Below are 20,111 nucleotides of genomic sequence, written 5' to 3' on the forward strand. Positions count from 1 at the left end.
AAGATACTCTTCCCTCTGCAACAGAATGTAGCATTGGTGAATTGCGCTGCATGGGGGGAAATTTAAACAAAACGCTGCATTGAGGCTCCACCGTTCCTCCCACAACCAACCGTATCCAGGTGACTGGCCTGCAGGCCGCCTCAGTTTGGACAAGCGACTACCCAAATGACTATTGATCTGCCACTTTTGTTTACAAAGAAGCTGTCATTGTAAATGGGGGGGGAAAAAAAAAATATATATATATATATATATTATTTGTATTTAAAATCATTTCAAATAAAAAAACTTTTAAATGAGTTCGCTTGTGATCTGGTCTTTACAGTTGTTCCTTGTGTAAGAAAATATTTCTTGCGCCGTTGAACTGCCGGACTTGTCATGGCGTACAGTTGGAGATTAGGTTTAAAATATCATGATAGGGTTACCAAATGTTCATTAAAACAAAATTCTTCCCCTGATTCAACCCTTAAAACAACTGAGTGTTTAAATCATCCTTTCTCCTTCCACTCAACATTCCAACAACATGCAATCTGTCAGCTCCTGTAGGAGTGAGGAGAGTGTATGTGAATGTATTTCTGAATGGAAGCTGTCCAGGCAGTATTTTGATTACCTAATACTCATAACTCTAGAAAGACAGAAATTTAATTTTTAACTATATTCCAACATCCACAATCAACCCAAATCTCTGTGTCTAATAATTTAGATTCACTTTTTATGGTTTATGGTTGATACCTTCTTTTAATGCATTATGTCTCACGTGTGGGGAAATAAATTGGGGGCTCAACGGCTTCGCAGGTGTGGGAATTCCCTCTCGGTACGTTTTGCAAATTTATACGAGTTTTTCCCAAGATAAAATAATTTGGTTGACATATCCTTTTTAGATAACAACTCGGTGTCTGCCCAAGAAGGGCATTCTGTAAGTATAAAATGGAAATTATGCTGCCCCTGACCCATATTAACCTCATAATTCAGCCACTTTAAACTCTGAAGCACTTCAATTACACAGCATTGTTTTCTGGAAAACGACGATGCAGCTTTTGAGCAAGATAGGAAAATCAGGCACGCCAAAATCCCCCACCCCATAAACGATCGTTTTACACTTATCAACCTGCGTCCAGGTGAGACCAACTCTGGTCAACGCTTTCGCATTGCGTGTTTTCTTTATTTGTGGAAAGGTGACACTGCGGTTCGTCTCCCGCCCACACAGAGTCCGAACACCGGCTTTCAGCAGCTTTCCTGCCGCATCTGCAGAGGACGAGAACCCGCGCTCGTCCAGCCAGGCGGACCGGGAGCCCTGCGCTCTTTTTGCGGCTCCTGCTGCTCCATGCTCCGGCTAACAGCCCCTCACCCAACCGGCCTGCGGTGCGCTGCCTCGGAAGCCTCGACCCTAATCAACCACATGGAGAAAGGTGAATAAAAATAGCATAGTAGAACCAAAGCCATGCTGCATTTTTGTTTACATCGACGGACACGCTGCATTATTTACATTAAGAAAATAAATTAATGACATTAAGAAACATGTAAGGGGGAAATAACTTACTTTGCAATGTTTTTCTTTATTCACGTGTGCATTTGTTAGACCGACTGAAGTCATACTTTTCAATCATCCGTGCTTCTGATTAATGTGTGCACTGCAACGTGCAAAGTAATTTAAAGAATATATTCAACGCGACACTATGTGTTATTTTTTTAATCAAGACAGTTGATTTTATATATCTAAGTATGCGAACAATGATAGTTTTATTAAGTTGTAGATATGTCACATACTTATGGACATAATTGGTTTTCTCTGCTTTAAGTCCGTTCAGTAGAAATGCAAAGACTTTTTTTTTTTTTTTTCAAAATACAAGTTGACTTTTGCATAATCTCAATAGCACCCTCCCACATTCACAGCAAAGATCAGAGGGAGAGGAAGATCATTTTAATACATATTTTAAATTACAACATTATTTTACCAGGCCTCGGTAAAATATTTTTTTATTATTTATTTTACCAAATGAATATTGGTAAAATATCGGTAGATCTAATGATTTCTAATGACCAATACATAATTAGATTTCTTGGTGTGAGTGATTGAACCTTTCAGCTTCTGACTGAGAAAAAACACAATTAGACTATATGTATACACACTTGTTTTCAACTGATATGTGGTTATAAAGCTCATTTGTCAGATTGACAACCTTTAAGATGCATAAGCAATTTCCAGCACGCCCACATTTCTGTATTCAGTTTTATTGTAATATTCTAGTCTTAAATGTTATGTTTTCATTAGCAGACAGTGATGCACGTAATGATTAGGTGATTGAACGGTAAACCTTACTTAACAAGAATTAGGAGAATGTGCCTGTGGAGCCCTTCAATGCACAGCAATGATGATGGCTGTGCTTGTTTTCTAGGGGTAGCTGCAGAAGTAGAGTGACTTCAAGCAGCACTTTAAAAAGCACTCCACTCAAAAGCCAGCAGTCTGCTTTCTTAGTTTAGTCAAAAATGATTCAATTCCATTTAGTTTATTTATTTATGAATTCTCAACAAATGTCATCTCGAGGCACTTTACGAAAAAAGTCATTTCAATTCAACCACACATACATTACATTTGGTCTTAGTTGTCAAACAGTGCATTAAGTTCAGTTCACTATTCAAATGAGTTTAAAATGTTTCTATCCAAGGAATCCCAGCAGAGCGCATTGAGTCATTGACTTCCAGCATTCACTCCACCTAGCATGTCGTGACATTAGACAATCACTTACACTCAACTGAAGCAGAAGAGCTGAGTATTTTCTGTGTTAATACAAATTACAAATTACAACCATAAAAAAAAGTTAAGAAAGCGTACTTTCAGTGTCAAAATGTTAAGCTAACGTTGTGGGGTAAGCTAACGTTAGCATTCCAAATTTGGTAGCAAAATCTAGCAGAGCAGAGTTGAGCACAATTAAATTAAAACTCATTGTTACATTGTTAGAAAACTGTGGTTAAATGGAAATGTGTTTATTCAGAAAACATAATTACACTATTATCTCTGACTGCTACTTAAATCAGCTAATTCCACAAGATAATTATTTCATGATAATATAGCTTCCCATTCTCTCTTATCAAACTTTATTTGGTGAAAATGTCTGACGCTTTTGTGTTAATGCGTGTATAGAAGTTCTATGTAATTATGTCCTCTGATAAAACAAGTTAGAGCTCTTTGAACATTTGAACAACAATAATGACAGAAATCCAATTTAATCCTGAAGAAAAAACAGAAAAGGCTAAAATTGCAAAGGATTGTCCTCGGTAAAATGAATAATAATTAGCAGAAAATAAGATTTGCTTACGGCATGGGATTTTGGCTTCATATTTTCCCCGATCTCCTCATTCCCATCCCTGCTTGACTTTTGTCCTGTGATATAAAAAGGAGAATAAAGCTTTGCTTGTTAATTTTAACCAGCTCCCTGGACGCCAAATTCCATTTCCTTTTTTTTGTCCTAAACACACATTGTTTCCGACACTTTGTCTACCATTAGCCTCCCGTTTGTTTGTGACGTCTGAACACATGCTGTTAGAATAACTCCTTTCCCACCTTTCATTCTCATTGTTTTTATTTGTTCATGTTCTGTCCTTCATCGTTTTATTTGACGTTAAACTAATTAAAACACAAAGGGGTGAAAGGTTTTCAAATTAATTTGTAGAAGCCTTAATGAATTGTTATTATTTCCTCCCGTAATTTAATCAGTGTGATGAGCGTCGTCCTTCCCCGGTGGACTGTGAGGGCATGAGACGGCGCGGTGGCCGTGATTTCACTACCGCCGACTCCAACCGGGAACTGGCTGCTCCGCCTCCTTCACCTCCTGTGACCTGGTTGCCCCCTGGCGGCCTCGGCAAGGGTGTTCGTTTGCGTCTGCGTCTAGATCGCCATGACCACCGGGGGCGGGGCTGCTGGCACCTAGTCGACCTGGAGGCAGAGTCAGAGCCGCTCGGGAAGAGACTGAGAAGCCCAGACCCGGAGGCCTGCATACAAAGTAAGGAGATTGCATCAATACAGTATCAACTTAGTATAGGCCTACCTAAAAAAAAAACATTTTTATTTCTTGTGACTTCACTTTGACTTAATTTAATGCATGTTCGTTCCTGTTTATGCGTGTATTTATTCACACCTTCTTGAGTGACTTTTGGAGCAGGGTCTGATTTAATCGACTGCTGTCATAGCAACGCCCTGCCTTTGCTGTAAATAAAATTCAGAGGGGGCTTATGGAAGCCTGCTCCCATATTGCGCTGATTAGAAAGCACACAAAAAAAAACAACACAAAAAAACAAATCAGTTTTGTATTCATCTAAGAGTGGGAATTTGAGAGTTGAAATTCAGCTACATAAATTATATGCTTTTATTTTGAAGTGTTTATGAGTGTGTAACTTTAGTTACATATACGTGAGAGTGTGTGAAATTCAGTGAACCATTTGCATGTGCTGTTTCCTTTTCCTTCACATAGGTGCAGAAAGATGCTAATCTCTTTTCCCTGAAGCCAGTGATTAAGTTATGCTAATAACTGTTGGTGCATTGCTGCGACTGTGACACCAACAGCTCCCTGACATCTCTTGTAACTCTCCCCTTTGCAAAAACAAACCAATGTCCTTTAATTGTGAAAATAAAAGATTAGCGTAAAGGTTCGCCAATCTCTTTAATTGCCTAATTAACCACAAACAAATTAGTCTTTGGTCCCGTGATGCATTGTGCAAGGTTGCAGCTCAGAGATGCAAATTTTTTTTTTTGTTTGTTTTTTCAAAAGCACCGCTGTTGTTGCTCATCGTTAATGAGCTCTCTCCTCTCATATTAGCCCATTTTTAACTGGGGGATGATTATCTGCTCTCGCCCGGCCTGCCTCCATGTGTAATGTGACGTGCTGGAATGGAGCAAGACTGATTGAGGATTGATGTTAGGATCTCAGCGTGTAATTACTATCCTGATTAATGGATGCCATCGCTGTGCGCACACGCGCACACACACACACACACACACACACACACATACACACACACACACACACACACACACACTCATGGGCTTCCTACGGTATCAGTCAGCGGAGAATTGGCATGCAGGCCATTTTCCTGTAAAGACAGTCAGGAGTTTAAGTCTCTAAACCATGTATTTTATTGTCACTAATTTTGGTGGTAGAGCAGCTTAAGAGCTGGAGTGTTTTTAGTATGAATGATGCAGTGGGTAATGTCCTTTTTTTAGTGCCCCACACAGCCACTCCCACCCTCCTCCCCCTTTCCATACATATACACATCAATTTTGATAGATATTTAGACATTTTCAGAAACTGATTTCAGAAACAGAAAATTAAGTTTTCCTATGTCTCAAGCAGGGTTTAAAGAAGCCTACTCTATGCCATAGAGTGGACATGGAAAAGTTTGCCTGAATTATTCAGAATTTAACCTCAGTTTCTATTGAGAATTTACATTTAAATGTAAACAACATCATCAGTTAGAAAGAAGAGCCTGACATTTGTAACCTGTAAGACAAAATAACAATTGTGGAGCCTGTTTTCTTCTCTGCAGGGGAACTACAGAGCCTTGCCTGAGGGGTTATTTTCCCCTTTGTGATTCTTTGCTTGTTTTTTTTTTTTTTTCTTTTTAATTATAAATACAACAATATCAGCATGCGGTAGTTAAAACAACTGCAGAAGAAGCCTGCAAACAAAAGGAAGAATGTGAGCTGTGATGGCAGAGAGATTTTTTCATTTATTTTTTTATCCAAAGCAGTGCAATCTTGAGAGGTTTCTGTTGTGATCATTTGATGTTTACAGGGAAAACTGACCTTTAACCTGACCTCTCCAAAAATAGCTTTAAAATGTTAGCGAAGACTCCAAAAAACTCTATAAAAAAGGATTTCATTCTTTGTGAATAAAGCTGAGATTTCAGTTTGCAACCCAAACGCCTTGCAGCACACAACACGGCGCGGTTTCAATCCTTTGTAAAGGTAAGAAACACCCCTGCAGCAACTGTAATTACATTATAGCTACACACACACACACACGTGCACGCACGCACGCACGCTAACACACACCCGTCACTTTGAGCTTAGCACGTCTGCCGGCTGCCACGGGATGTTAGAGGCGTGTTGCTATGACTACTGAAAGGGGACACACAGGAAGAGGGGGTTAGAGGAGAGGTGAAGAAAAAGAAGGGGTGGGGGCATTTGGGGTGGAGAGGGCGGAGATAGTGGCGGTGGTTGAGGGGGGGGGAGAGTAGTCCGAGAAAAATAAAGAGAGAAGGGCTTGTGGAGTTGAATGAGTGAGCGAGCAGCTGGGAACAAGCCGAGCTGTCAGGGGAGTATCCGGAAACCTGCAGCTGGTGGGAAGCGTCACTCGGAGTCAGGAATTACTAGACAGCTGTGCGCGTGCTAGGTAAGGCTCAGGATGATTCAGGGTCAGCTTCAAGCGTTTGTTTTTGTCTGTTTCAGTCAGCGGAAAAGAAAAGCGAAAACAAGTTGGCACCACCTAACGTGGTCCGTCTGTTTCTGTCACTCCCCGTCTGTTTATGCATTGACAAACGATGTGTGTGTTTCACATTTTATTTGCGGTGGAATCTAGATAGCTTTGGCATTTATGCAGACACAAACACACACACACAGAAAAATGCTTCTCTTTTTTTTTTTTTGCCTCAATGGAGCCAGAGTTGAAATTGAGTGAATATTTCAGATTATTCATCAGGTTTCATGAATACAGCAGAGGTGGTGCACTCTAACAGAAATAACCACTGAAATGAATGGCACTGAGACAAACACTCAAATCTACTGACAGCACACTTCATTGATTGGTAAATTGTGTGGGTGCTGTGGGTGTATGTGCTTCGCTTTTATTTCCTGTGTTTGTGTAAGACTCTTCTGTATGCGTGTGTGTGTATTTATGTGTGCACGGCTTTGTCTGTCTCTTGCAGAGCAGTAATGATATTTATTGCAATCTTTGCAGCTGGAGAGGGGGAGGGGTGCGGTTGAGTACAAAGCTTTATGTGGCTTTGTTTCTATTTCCTATCATTTCTCTTTGCGTGTTTATGAAAGCGTGTTTGCGTGTGTGTGTGTGTGTGTGTGGAGGTTCAAGTCGCATGTCTAGGTGCGATTAACAGGCTCTCGCTCGCTACTTCCAGTTTGTGCTAAGGAGCATCTCGCTCTTTCCCAGGTCGGATGAGTACCCTGTCTGCCGGCTTGGAGATGCAAACTTCAACCCTGGAAGCTCAGTTCATCGTGGCACCCCAGGCTAAAGTAACTGGCCGGAAGAGAGGACGGCCTCCTATCCGGAAGCTGGACTTCCAGAGCCACTATGTGGATTCTTTATCGCCCTTGAAGGTTCCAAAGAAGAGAGGAAGGAAACCCGGCTTTAAGGTAAATTAACAGCATGTTTGTTCAAATTACAGCTTCTGGAATTATCGTTTTTCTTTCTTTGAGAGTTAAACATTTGTTTCTCAAGCTGTGTGGGAAATACCACTGCGGTTATCTGTGTATCTACACAGGATGTAACTATGTAAAGAATCTGTGTTTTTCACTGCACAAAGGCTATCCCTCTCAGAGGCTGCACGAGAAATGACTGAACATTAAGGAACTGTAGAGCAATGTGTGGGTTTTTTTGTAATAGAGTAGGTTCACTGAGAAAAGTATACATTGGTTTTCAGAAAATATGTTGAAGTAAGCTGAAATCCCTGGAAGATTGAGCTACAAATATCTCGAAATATACTGAAATTAATTATTTCTGAGTGCAGCTAGTAAAAGTCCCAGATTCGAGCTCTCAGAACAAAAGAATATGACATAAACAAATTAAAACATGTTTTGGCCATTTTGTGGCCTGAATAATCATTGCCAGCTGTCAGGCAGTCAGTGACATGCTCCACAATGAAGGTAAGCCACAAAACATCAATGCTGGGAGTTCATGGAGTGCTGTATGTGAGCATGTTAATGGAAAGTTTAGTGGAAGGAAGCGTTCAGTTGAAATATCTGTCACTTTTGTTTGTGTTAAAGTCTTCATGAAGTAAAAAGTAATGCCTAAATTCTCATATATGAGACTTTTAGGTCAGGCTTGCACATTTTGCACAATTCACCCGTGATTGTAAAGTATGTAGAAGTGCAATGTTGGTACAGTAGAGAAGAACTGAAGAGGAAGCCCTTCTGCACAGAATACTTCCTCTTGATTTAGTAACAATATTAAATAAGATCATGATCAAATTAATTTGTAATCACAGCACACCCATAATACCAGTACATTACATCAGATTTTCACACTCAGAACAATTTCTGGGTCATGTAAACCAGATTAATCAAAAATTAAAATATATTTTCTTCCCTGTGCCCCACTTTTCCACTTGGTGCTTTTGATCTAAAATCAAATAAATTTTTGTATTTCTGAGTAGAAAATGTAAAAACTTTTTGGTATCAAATTCATAAACAAATAACAAAATAACTTTTCTGTGATTGATTTCCATTTGTTAACTTTTGTGAAAAATAAGGAACTGACTTGGAGACTTAACTTGAATATGGAGATAATTTTAGAGCATAGTTCTCAACCACTGGTAGCATTATCTATATGCTAATTTGTGACTAGAAAACTTAAATTAAATAATAATTGCTACATACTAGTCCCACCGTCCTTTAACTTTGGGTCGGTCCATCTCTTTTTATCCTATGAGCCACAATGTGATCTCTTTTTGAAAGTTTCTTTGTCATCATAAAATCTCTTCTGTCAGCCTATTTCATTAAGAGTTTATTACAGAGCTCCATCGTTTTCTATTTTCTGGGAATTAGAACACAGTAGAAAACCTGGCAGAAAATCATGTCATTTAGATGAAAAGCAGAATTATTATTATTTTCTTTTAACATATTTAAGTTCCTGCAGGCTGTTCTTCCTGTCATCAACCTGCAGCAGTGACATGCAGACACTGATTAGTCTGTCTGTAAACATGAAGCTTCCTCAAACAGAATCTTACGGAGTACTTTTGTGGCTAAATCTACTGATAAGCTCAGAATAGGTTAAGTAGTGTAGCAAAGATTAGCATGAGAATACAAGATTTATTTTTATTTTTTTTCTGGAGATTGGATTAGTAGGTTTTTAATGGCTTAATAAGGAGCAAGTATTTATGAGAATGGAACGCATTCAGTTCCTTGAATTGCAACCCTCTTATGACATTGGCACAGTGAAACTGCCCCAGTGGGTAAACTAAAACAAACATTTTCCTAACAAGCAATCTCATAGTCATTTCCACACCTTCTTCAAGAACATTTTGAGCTGCAGGCATAAACCAACGTGTATGGCAATATCAAAAGCAGGATTGTCTTAGTGGATTGTGGAGCCAACAGACAAAGTGTAAAAACTAGATTACATTTTGAAACAGCAGCTGGTTCATCTTTAGAGGCTAGTTTTGAGGTGTTGCTACGTTACACCCTAGGTGTTTGTACATTACTATGTGTTCTGTGTAGAAGTAAAGACAGTAATTTTCATTCATCCTGTCTGCTCTGTTTTGTTCTTAAGAGAACCATAGAATCTGTAGAAAAGCAGAATTAATTTCCAAACGTGTACGTGTTACGCGTCTTACCTGTGCAGCTGAAGCCCAGGACGGCGATGCCCTCACTCGCCAACTCTCCTCCCAACAGCACGCCAGAACCTGAGATGGGGTCCATCCCACAAGACGCTGCTATCGTCCCCCACTCTGCCACACCACAGGTCCTAACAGGTACACACACACACACACTCGTATACAAATATAAGCTTTTCAGTATAAACAGGTCTCACCTACTTTTTTTTTTTTTTTTTTTTTTTTTATTTTTTTACAACCATGGGGCTCTAAATTTTTTTCCGTTCCTTCATCTTTTCTTTCTACTGATAGGAACTCTAATTGGGATAAATGCATCCATCTTTATGCAAACATCATGTGTCTGCTTTGATCTGTGAAGGCATGAGTCCCAGGCTGTCTGATTACAAATAAATTCAAATGCACCCATATTCTTATTGGCATAATTTAATTTAAACACAACCTTCAAACACAAGCATGCATTTTGCTTTTCCATTAAGTCATTTAAAGTAGATTCAAAGTTTTTTTTTTTTTTTTTTCCCCCCCAATTATAACTGACAAACCGGAAATTCTAGTTTCATAAATCCATCTGTGTTTTTGTGTCCCTTTTTATTAAAAAAGCAAACAATCTGAATATTGCCTTGGGTATATTTGACATTGGAGGAGGAGTCGCATGTTTTGAAGACTGGCCTTTTGCTCTTCGTCTTTGATGTCAGACTGTAGACTTCCTGAGAAAAAGCAAACATGTGCAAAAAGGCTCATGCATGAATCAGTGAGCTCCCTGCGGTGCCACCCAGATACATATGTAAATCATGTGTGTGGTTAAATAGAGAAGCTCTTTAAAACATGTCCTGTACTTTCAGCTGCAATTTGTAGAACACAGGCAATTGTGAATTGTTCGTCCTGTAATAAAAAAGGATTTCGATATATATTTTTTTCTGTTTCATTAAAGTATTTAGCAATTGCCAGTAAATAAAGACGCCAGTTCTGTTCTTTGTGTGTGCAGTAAAAATATGACAAGTGTGCGTGCGTTAGTACATAATCTTCCATATTCATTCTCACAGATCTTATCTCATAATTGATTTTTCTGAATACAATAAAATACGTTTGACCTTTGCAGAAGCACGCTGTTGAGGTAATCCAGAGGCGTCTCTGTGGAGTGTTTCCCGTCTTATAAATCCGCCGTCTGGCAAATCCATAACCGCCTCGCTCGGGCAAAACCAGAAGGCATCTGCATTATCGACAAGCTGAAAATTGGTCGACACAAAGGAAACAAATACAGAGGATTTACTGTCTGTGACTCTTCCATTTTATATCCACACAAAGAATGGGCTGTGATAGCTGCCCTGAAGATTAGCTCTTTATTTTTATATTTGCAAATTAAAGTGGTTTGTATGGGGGAACAAAAAAACAACAACTGCTGTCTGATGCTGTAGAAAGGAAAGTAAGATAATCATATTTTTGACAGAGACGGAACTCCGTACAAAAGTACATATGGCAAAACAATATTCAGATGTTTGAGATAAAGAAATAGACTGATTTCTGTATAAAAAAAAGCCATAAAATAAATGTATTTGGTCAGGCATATTCATACACAGGAAATTACAAAAACACAATTTTAGTATCTTTTTCCGTTCCCCAGAACTATCACTGCCCCACAAAATTGAATCAACTCTGATATTTAATTGAAAAAAAAAAAAAAAAAAAAAAAAAAAAAACAAAAAAAAAAAAACAACTTGTATGAAGGTTTCTGTATTCTGATTTTCCATGTCCCATTGGGAACTTCAACCAATTGCTCTTCAGAATAATGGTCCAGCTCATCAGTCTGTTGAAGGAGCCTTTATTCTTTATTCTTCTTTATTCATTTGTATTATTATATAAACCAAACATGACCATGTGTTAAAAATATGTCTAGCTTTTTCAATTTCTAGGAGAAAATTGGCACATATATAGTTACTCTATAGTAACCTTTGCAAGACTTGAGAATGAGATTTGTTCTGAGATGTGAGCACAGATTAAAGTCAGTAACCCAAATTGGTGATTTGGCTCAATTTATTATTTGTTTGTTTCCCCAGTTGACTTACTTACACACATTGGAATTTAAATTAAGTTTCTCCTGTTAAGTTTTTTTTTTTCTTCCGTCTTCCAGGTTAGTTCATTTTAAACCAACTGACAACTCTAGTAAAGAAGTCAAATGTTGATTCTAAATAAGTTTGCAACTTCCTGTTTTCCTTCTCTCAGCAGACACACCCCTGCCTGATGATTTCATCTGTGACCCGCCTGCAGACAAGCGCTACACCATAGATCTGAGTGACTCTGCGTTCAACATCATGGCATCGCAGTACCAAACCAAGCCTTCTTATATTTACCGCAGCAACAGCTGCTCCACTCCAATAGGTTTATGCAGACAGCTTTCCAGTCCGGCGACTTTTCAGGATGGAAATAGAACCGGTGAGACAACTTAGGCTGTTAATGGGTTTTTAAAAACTCATTATGAGCATTTGATAAAGAATAATGGGGGAGAATGGTGATTCCCCCCCCCCTTTATTCACTCGCAGTTGTGAAGTTTATCTTGATTAAATCATCATACATGTTTTATTAATTATCTACAAAGATTTTCCAGACTAATTACTAAACAATTTGAGCATCATTTTTAAAGTCTGTACCTGTATTTCTATTTTGAATTCTCTGGCAGTGTTGCACTATCCCTTGAATGTCACTTTTTTTTTTTTTACTTCAGAAGGTGAAAGGCAAAACAAAACCAACTAGTGCATGTGAAATAGCTTTTGCCTTTCTTTATTCCTCTATTTAAACATGTGACACATTGCATCTGTCTTTCACTTCTGTCTAGCTCTTGAAGTGTATTAAATCACAGTTCGACTTCCTTCCCGTCACTTGCAGTCAAAGTTGCTTCCTTTGTTCAAAATGTGCTTCATTTTAGATTTCCTTATTTATGTTAAAGATTATTTAAAAGAAAATCTAAGCAATTTTAAGACTCACATTTGACTAGAATGTACTTTATCTTCTCCAAAAAAAATAAAAAATAGGTGTCTTTAGTGTTTTCATGATACTAAGGCCCATCATTTTTGCTTTTTTTGTGTCCTCCATGTTAAACAGCCCTCACTCCTTTGCCAGACGCTGGAGAGGGCAAGCGTCTTGCTGGGAAGGACCCGTCCAACTGGGGTGTAGAGGACGTAGTGTGGTTCATCAAAGAAGCTGACCCTCAAGCCCTGGCACCCCATGCCGAGGCTTTCAGGAAACATGTGAGTTCAGACTTTTAGTTTTTGGTTTTCCGGTTTTAGTAAGAAGGAGTTTTTAACAAAGAAACTTGGATAGAGGATTATTTTTAACCAGCAATCACAAAAGTTCAGTTTACCTGATTATTTGCTATTAAAGGAATAGTTCAGGATTTTTTATGTGACCTTTTGTTATTAGATAATAGACAGTTAATATAATAGCTTCAAAAAATAATGCTTCTAGCATCTTAGTTTAGTTAAGACCAAACAAGATTTACTCTTTCAAACTGACTTAAAACTCCAAAAGATCATAATTATTTTTGGATATACTACTTATTGAACCTTTAAACTGTTTAAAAGTTCACAAAATAGCTGTGCCATAAACCAGAGATCGGAGGGTTTTAAGATGGTAGATATCCACTTTGGTTTTAGTCTCTTTCAGCCTGGCTGTGAGCTTTAGCCTATAGATCCAGTAAATCTGGAACATAATTATCTTCTTAAGATGAGATGTTAACTGTGGGTAACCTTTTAACAAGACCTTACTTCAGAATTTATGAACCGTCTCTTTAAAGTGTTAAAGAAGCATTGATTTTAATCTGTCTGGTATGCGTTTTGCGTTTCAGGAAATAGACGGAGACGCACTCTTGCTGCTGAAAAGCGAGATGATGATGAAGTACCTGGGACTGAAACTGGGACCTGCGCTCAAACTCTGTTACCACATCGACAGGCTCAGACAGAATCGCTAGTAATTTCCTGTAAGAGAACTGAAGGCTGAAAAAAAAAAAAAACAAACAAACAAAGAAAAAAACCACCTCAATGTCCTGAATATGAGGTGAAATTGAAACCTTGGTGCTTTCACTGCATCTGAACCACTTTTTGTTGACTGAACATTTTATATGTACTTACTGGGACTATTTGCAACTTTGTTTACTTACCAGCAATACTTGAGTGGCTTTGAATTGCAAATAGTTTTGCTACATACAAATGTCAGCTAACATGAACCATAAGCAGCATTAATTTAAGCAAACCATAATCATAGTCATAGAGTGCTCCACTAAAGGTCTACAAAGAAAAAACTTATCACGGTGTTTTACCTCATTATCGTTTTTAAACTCAGCAGTATTGCTCAGTTCTTCAGCTGCTTGTTTTACATTTTCTTTCGAAATTTTTTTCCCCAGGTTGGAATTGTACAAATATATTTTTAAATTTTTGATTTTGAAATTGTCTGGCAGGGAACAGCTGCTGGTGTATTATCCAGGTTTTCCTGTTGTCTGACAAGTTCGCTAGCAAATGATGGTAGACAAAGAAAATGATCTGTGAACATTTTATCTCCACAAACTGCTGTATAGCACAATGGATCAGTGGTACTGTATTTCTCAAATAAGAACTCCCTTTAAAAATTGAAAGAAAAAAAAATAAGCTCATGTAACTTGGTGCTGCCACTACATCTACACTCAACATAACTAAATCATATCTTGTATTAATGTCTAATTCTAACTTAATAGCTTGCCATTCTTGTTGCACAGTACCTTATTTCATGCCATTCTGAGCATAAATGCCTCCGCTGAAGGAGTAATTGGTCGTAAAATTTAAAAAGAGGCTAAGTAGCATTGAGAGTTTTCTCATGTGATGCTGTATGACAAACTTCTGGTTAAACTTAATCTTATGCTGTGCAAGACAAACTTGTGACCTATGTGTTAAACTTAAAGTTAACTTTTTATTAAATATGTTTTTTTTCTCTCTCTTTTTTTTTTTTACCTTGCTATATGGTTCTGGTTATTTGTATTTAGATAAGGTACATGATGGGTAATTATGACTTCTCAATGTTTTTATTGTCCACTTTCCCAACAAACCCTATCAAGCTTACTACATAGATCTGTTGTAAAACAAAGAGGTCCTGCATTCTGGGGTGGTGGCTATTTTATAACCTAATCCTCCTACCTTAGCTTTATTTCTGACCTATCTGGTGTGTTGCTTGGTCTTCATAATGCTTGTTCACTATTGTTCTTCACCAAAACTCTGTTCTTATTAGAACATCTGTATTTATACTGAGAACTAAGTGCACACAGGTGAACTTCATTAACTAAGTAGGTGAGGTCATGAAAGGAATTGGGTTCACCAGATTGTCTTTAAGGGCATAACAGTAAAGAGAGGCTGTATTAAAAAAGGCTATGACATACATTTTTATTTGTAAAAAAAACAAAACAAAAAAAAAACAAAGAAGTGAAAACAACTCTTTCCCTTTCACTTTGTTTCTGATCATTACATAAAATAGCAATAAAATTCATTGACGTTAGTTGTAATGTGACAAAATTCCTAAGTGCTCAGACTCAATTTAAATTTTATAAAATGGCAGCTTAACTAATAACTTCCAAATACTAATATAAAAGTATTTTTTTTTACCCCCAATTTTGTCAGTAACTTTTGAGTAAAGCCAAAAATAATCGCTGGAAAATAACTTTTATTTTGAAAAGAAGCTTACGTTGTGTTGCGTAGAAAGCCGTTGTTTCCGGTATCCTGCACGCACAGTTAGCTGCCAGAGGTGAACATGGGAGACGTGTCGGAGAGGACCTTGCAGTGTGCCGTGGTGTTTTCTTTTGCCGTGGGCTTCTTGACGGGCTGGCAGGCCAACAGAATGAGGAGGAGGTTCCTGGACTGGAGGAAGAAGCGGCTACAGGATAAACTGTCGGAGACGCAGAAGAAGCTGGACTTGGCTTAAATGGTAATGTGACTTCAGAGTTCACCTTAATGTCTTTGATCTATGGGAATTACCAATTACAAGCATACATTAGTGAGGCATTTTCCGCATTTAATTACGTATTTTTTTTTATTTATTTGGCAGGTCGGCTGTGTGCTCCGTGAAGCCGGTTCATCCCGGTTGTCCTTCATTTTTGGTCTTACCACACCCTGCACAACAAGTTTAATCATGATGCCTGCCAAGCTCTCTTGAAGACTTCTATCAAAAGAAACATATCATGTGGACATGTAATATATAGAAGTTTGTCATTTGTCTTTATAGCAGTGAGACTTTTTCATATACAATGCTAATAAATTATTATATTTTTCTTCTGCTTTCGTTACTTTTTGAAGGATAGTATTTCACGGGGTTACACACATTGACGTGTGACTAATAGTTAAATATTTACAGATTTACCTCTTACTGAACGGTGTAGTTTGCGAGATTTTAACACATTTGTGGTAGTAACTCGTCGCCGTGAAAAACCGAATAATACATGTTACTGGTGTGATTGGGCCATCTGCTGGATGGGAAAGGACATTACAGCCAATTATGATTAATCACCCATCGATATATCTTGTATCAGAGCAAAATGTAAGAGACTGACAATGACAACAACTTAGCCATGCAGTGGTAAAATCTGAGAGTGAGGTCAGCAGATGCTGAAGAGCAAAGTGTACAGAGGCTGGCAACTTTTTTGCTGAATCAATAGGTATGACCTATATTTTTATAAGAATAATTATAAACATCCAAGGCAGTAAGGGCTTTCCAATTAACTCATTGTTGGTGTTTATAAGCTGTGAGAAGAAAACTGGAATATCTATGGAAAACCCACAAAGGGAAATCTTCAGAGAGAAAGATTAATTGAGGTGTTGAAGTGACCAAATGTCTACTATGCAACTCAGCAAAGCCCTGCTCTTAAATTTTCTGGAAAAAAAATAAAATATTTCGGCGTTGCAGTGAGACCTTACACTTCTTCCTGCATAATTTATGAGAATAAAACATCAAAACAATTTTAGATTTGCAATCCATTGAAAATTTTGCAGCATTTTAAGAATAACGCACTTTTAACACATTAGAAACAGCATATACACGACTAATATTTTGTCAAAATTTCTCTACAATTTCTTGTTTGTTACTTTTTCATTAGTTCTGATTGATGGAGATGGCGTACATCTCTGTCGGTTGTGTGGTAGGGAAAGGCCCAATGTGTTAGTCCTCTAATATAAAAACAATCCTGCAGCTCAGGAGACGGCTGCAGGCTGCTCTTTGCAACTGCTTTGCTACTATCACCACCTCAAACTCCATTTGGGTCAATACCCAACACCGTCTTCAATTAAACATCAGTCAAATTTAAAGCGATGTACACAGATAAAAAGTTTTATAGTTTACTTCAAATGTCAAAGTACAGACAAAGGGAAATGAGAGAAAAAACTAAAAATACATTTTTTTCATAAGTCATGATTCAAATTATAGCAAAGTCATGTGACGTTCTGGGTCATATTTACCCTTACAACCTGTCCTTAGAAAAAACATTTAAATGGTCTGGGAAGTTGGTGATCTACTCTTGTTTTAAAGCATATAAATAATTCTGTCTGTTTTGAACTGGTGAGCCTGATTTAAATTCTCTCCTGTAAATGTTGATCGCTCTGAGCCTGCCTGTAGGGGGAGCTGGTGCTCTTTCACAATCTACGCTTAAGATTGCCTGCAGCATTCCGAGCTTTGACTCTGAAATTAGATCTTTTGAGCAGATCTCTCTTTTTCATCATCACCAGATGAGCAGCCCTATTACTATGTCTCAACAAGCTTTTGACACAACCTTAAAACGTCCTTTTTTTTTTTTTCCTGTTGCACTACATCAGTGACTTGAGAGGCAAGTGAAGAGGGGTTATCAGCAGATGAGGTGGAGCTTAACTCATCCAAGAACATGCATATATAATGCATATGTATGTTTCAATTTACATGCATATATTTTCCATGTTTCTCTGTATTTTCAGGGACTAGAAGTGGCATAAAAATGATTTCTTGAGGAGATTTTAGGAGATGATCCAGCACGTCCTATAAGGGAAGAAAAAAGTGACTGAGGGTGACTTTTAATTAACTCAATTGGTTTAATTCAAGCCTAATATGCCCCTAGTTTGGGGTATATTCTACTAAGGTAATGTAAATATGTCACATAAAATTGTGTGAAGATGTTGTAGACAGCTCGTAGGACTGTTCCCCTGTGAACTGTTTTTGGCATTTTCACCATAGAAAACTTGGATTGTCCTGAGAGTTGCCTGCTGCTGCAAAAAAAAAAAAAAAAAAAAAATTTTGTTTAAAAGGGCTATTGCAAAAAGAAGACCATAAAAAAAAACAACCTTCTGCCTTGCATCCATACTTAATATTAAATGTGGGGTAAAACTAACACTGAAAATCACACGTGGCGAAGGATGGTGGTGGCATCTTTAATGGAGAATGTAAAGCTTACAGATCATAGAATGGTTTCAATCAAATCATATCATAGTGTTAAAAGTCCCAGTCAAAGTCCAGACCTAAATCTAATAGAGAAACTGTACCAAAAATGTAAAACTGATGTTCGCAGATGCTCTTTTTCCAGCCTGACTGCGATTGAGTTGTTTCAGAAAGAATAACGAACAGAAGGTCTGGTATTGAGATTTAGCTAGGCTCGTGGAGACATACCCCAAAACTAATTTCTACTTCTCTCGTGGAAAACATGGGGAATCACAAGGTCAGGATTATAAAATCAATATAATTTATGTCAAAAAAATAATCCAGTGACATAAATTTTATCTGTTGATAATGAATGTATACAGATGTATAATGAGTTTTGTCATTACATAAAAAGTGAATTACCCGAGTTTTGAAAAGTAAAATTGAAAGGATTGGCAAGCAGCTCAGCAGCACTTAAAAAAGTGTGGCCATGTGCACCCTTTGAGTGGAGAAACGTGAAACTTTTTTTTTTTGGTCTTGGATTCTAGACAGGGTTTTATTGTCCCTCAGTGTCTAATGCTGCTACTAAATTGTGATGAATAGCTTTCTGGAGTGCAGTGCGAGCGCATGCATGTGTGTCGACGCCAACTGTCTCTTCCTTGTTTATTTTGAGACAAGCTGTGCATTATTGTGTGCAACAGGCAGTGCTGGTGCGTGGGGCTCGGATGCGTTTTCAAAGCGAGGCGAGGCGGCTTAGTGACTCGAGGAGATAATGCGCGGCAGTAAGGGTTCACATTGACTGCTGTGATTGATCTGATTTTCCTAATTGGCACGAAGACCTTAGAGCGTGTGTCCTTCGTCTATATTGAGTGTGCTCAGGGAGTGTCATGTTTAATAAGCTCCTTGATTGGCTTTCTGGTTGTGTGATTGTGCCCTCTGGCCATCGGAGGGGGGAGTGGAAGGGAGCAGAGGAGACAAGAGAGGAGAAAAGGAGATTTTTACAATCCAAATGTCAAAGGAAGCAGATAAATAATGAAAGGCTTCTGCTGTGGTAGCAATAAATAGGTGTTATATGAGATGGAAGGAGGTGGAGAGAAAAAAAGATTGTAATGTGATGACATCTACCAGTCCCGTTGTGCTGCTGCTTCTGAAAATAATGGGCAGTAGTGAAGATTTTTAAGCAGTTAATACACACAGTCACACAACACACATGCCTGTAAACAATTTGGAAAGCCTAGATGAGGATTTCATGGCTTTGTAAGCCTCTTTGTGAGGAATGCTTTGCCCTGATTGCGTTCAGAAAGGAGGCAGGTTCTGTGTCTTGGAGATGAACGCGTCTCTGTGTGAATTGTGTGTATCAGCCTAAGAACAACAGCATAACCCTTGTGAAGAGTCTGGCTGAACATTATAAGAGAGTGGTATTAACCACAGTGAAACAAGTCCTGCACATACATGGGTTGGAAGGTCACTCAATGACGCAAAAGCTGTTACTCTATAAGGAACATAAAAACTCTGATTTTAGTTTGTGAATGCACACAGCTAGAAAAAGAGAATACGCATTTTTAAGACATATTTTCTGATCTGATAAAAAGTAATGACCATTTGAAGCAATTGGGCAGATGGTTGTTTGGGGCTTTTGTTAGGATCTTGGGTTGTTTCAAGATTTGTTGATTGTTCTGTGTTCCTTAGTCTCTCTGTGATTTGATTCCTCTGGTCTCTGTTTTATTTTAGTTCAGTCCTTCTTGGTGATTCTAGTTTATTTCTTTTCTCTAGTCATTCATTGTTACTCTAGTTTGATTACGTTCCTTATGTCTACTCGTTTTTTATTTCCCGGCCCCCTCCATACTCTCCCTCGCCCCCTGTACCACTTTCTCTCCCACTTTCTGCCCAGCCAATCAGCCCAGGTCCATTGTTCCACATTACTTATAAACACTTCTGCTCCTCTCAGTTTACTTCTGTTAATTCCTGTTTAATCCCTGGTCATGCTCATTGTGCTTTTGTTTGTTCCTGATATATATATATATATATATATATATATATATATATATATATATATATATATATATATATATATATATATATATATATATATTTTTTTTTTTTTTTTTTTTTTTTTTTTTCCTCTGGCTCCCTGTGTTTCCCTTTTTTTTTTTTAAGTTTTTTTCCCCCTT

The 20,111-nt window shown here is 38.0% G+C and overlaps 1 protein-coding gene and 2 long non-coding RNA genes across 5 annotated transcripts; 1 reads left to right on the forward strand and 2 right to left on the reverse strand.

The window, feature by feature from the left end:
• Positions 1-728: 728 nt before the first annotated feature.
• On the forward strand, positions 729-15,839 carry LOC106940629 (sex comb on midleg-like protein 4). 3 transcript variants are annotated; one of them, XM_015023415.1, is made up of 9 exons: positions 729-1,115; positions 1,205-1,406; positions 3,713-3,998; positions 7,158-7,360; positions 9,567-9,696; positions 11,779-11,985; positions 12,652-12,797; positions 13,394-15,492; positions 15,613-15,839. In XM_015023415.1, the coding sequence occupies exons 3-8, from the start codon at positions 3,752-3,754 to the stop codon at positions 13,514-13,516; spliced, it is 1,056 nt and encodes a 351-aa protein (XP_014878901.1). In that variant the 5' UTR covers positions 729-1,115; positions 1,205-1,406; positions 3,713-3,751; the 3' UTR covers positions 13,517-15,492; positions 15,613-15,839. The 3 variants fall into 3 exon arrangements, with proteins under 3 accessions (XP_014878901.1, XP_014878899.1, XP_014878900.1); XM_015023413.1 differs by having other exon boundaries at positions 733-1,115; positions 11,776-11,985; XM_015023414.1 differs by having other exon boundaries at positions 733-1,406; positions 11,776-11,985.
• On the reverse strand, positions 2,217-3,749 carry LOC106940631 (uncharacterized). The gene is made up of 2 exons (XR_001423155.1): positions 3,315-3,749; positions 2,217-2,712 (listed from the first exon to the last, which is right to left on the reverse strand). It is a non-coding gene; the product is annotated as an uncharacterized LOC106940631 (long non-coding RNA).
• On the reverse strand, positions 10,466-15,337 carry LOC106940630 (uncharacterized). The gene is made up of 2 exons (XR_001423154.1): positions 15,253-15,337; positions 10,466-10,781 (listed from the first exon to the last, which is right to left on the reverse strand). It is a non-coding gene; the product is annotated as an uncharacterized LOC106940630 (long non-coding RNA).
• Positions 15,840-20,111: the final 4,272 nt, after the last annotated feature.

Source organism: Poecilia latipinna, unplaced genomic scaffold, assembly GCF_001443285.1.
Source record: "Poecilia latipinna isolate Pla-1442-1.1 unplaced genomic scaffold, P_latipinna-1.0 Scaffold3304, whole genome shotgun sequence".
NCBI lineage: Eukaryota > Metazoa > Chordata > Actinopteri > Cyprinodontiformes > Poeciliidae > Poecilia > Poecilia latipinna.

Excerpts from the sequence above, each read along its gene's own strand:
- LOC106940629 (XM_015023414.1), top strand. The coding sequence starts at position 3,752 with ATGAGACGGCGCGGTGGCCGTGATTTCACTACCGCCGACTCCAACCGG. Across the intron at positions 3,999-7,157 it reads CCCGGAGGCCTGCATACAAA|GTCGGATGAGTACCCTGTCT; the intron begins GTAAGGAGATTG and ends GCTCTTTCCCAG. Across the intron at positions 12,798-13,393 it reads CCGAGGCTTTCAGGAAACAT|GAAATAGACGGAGACGCACT; the intron begins GTGAGTTCAGAC and ends TTTGCGTTTCAG.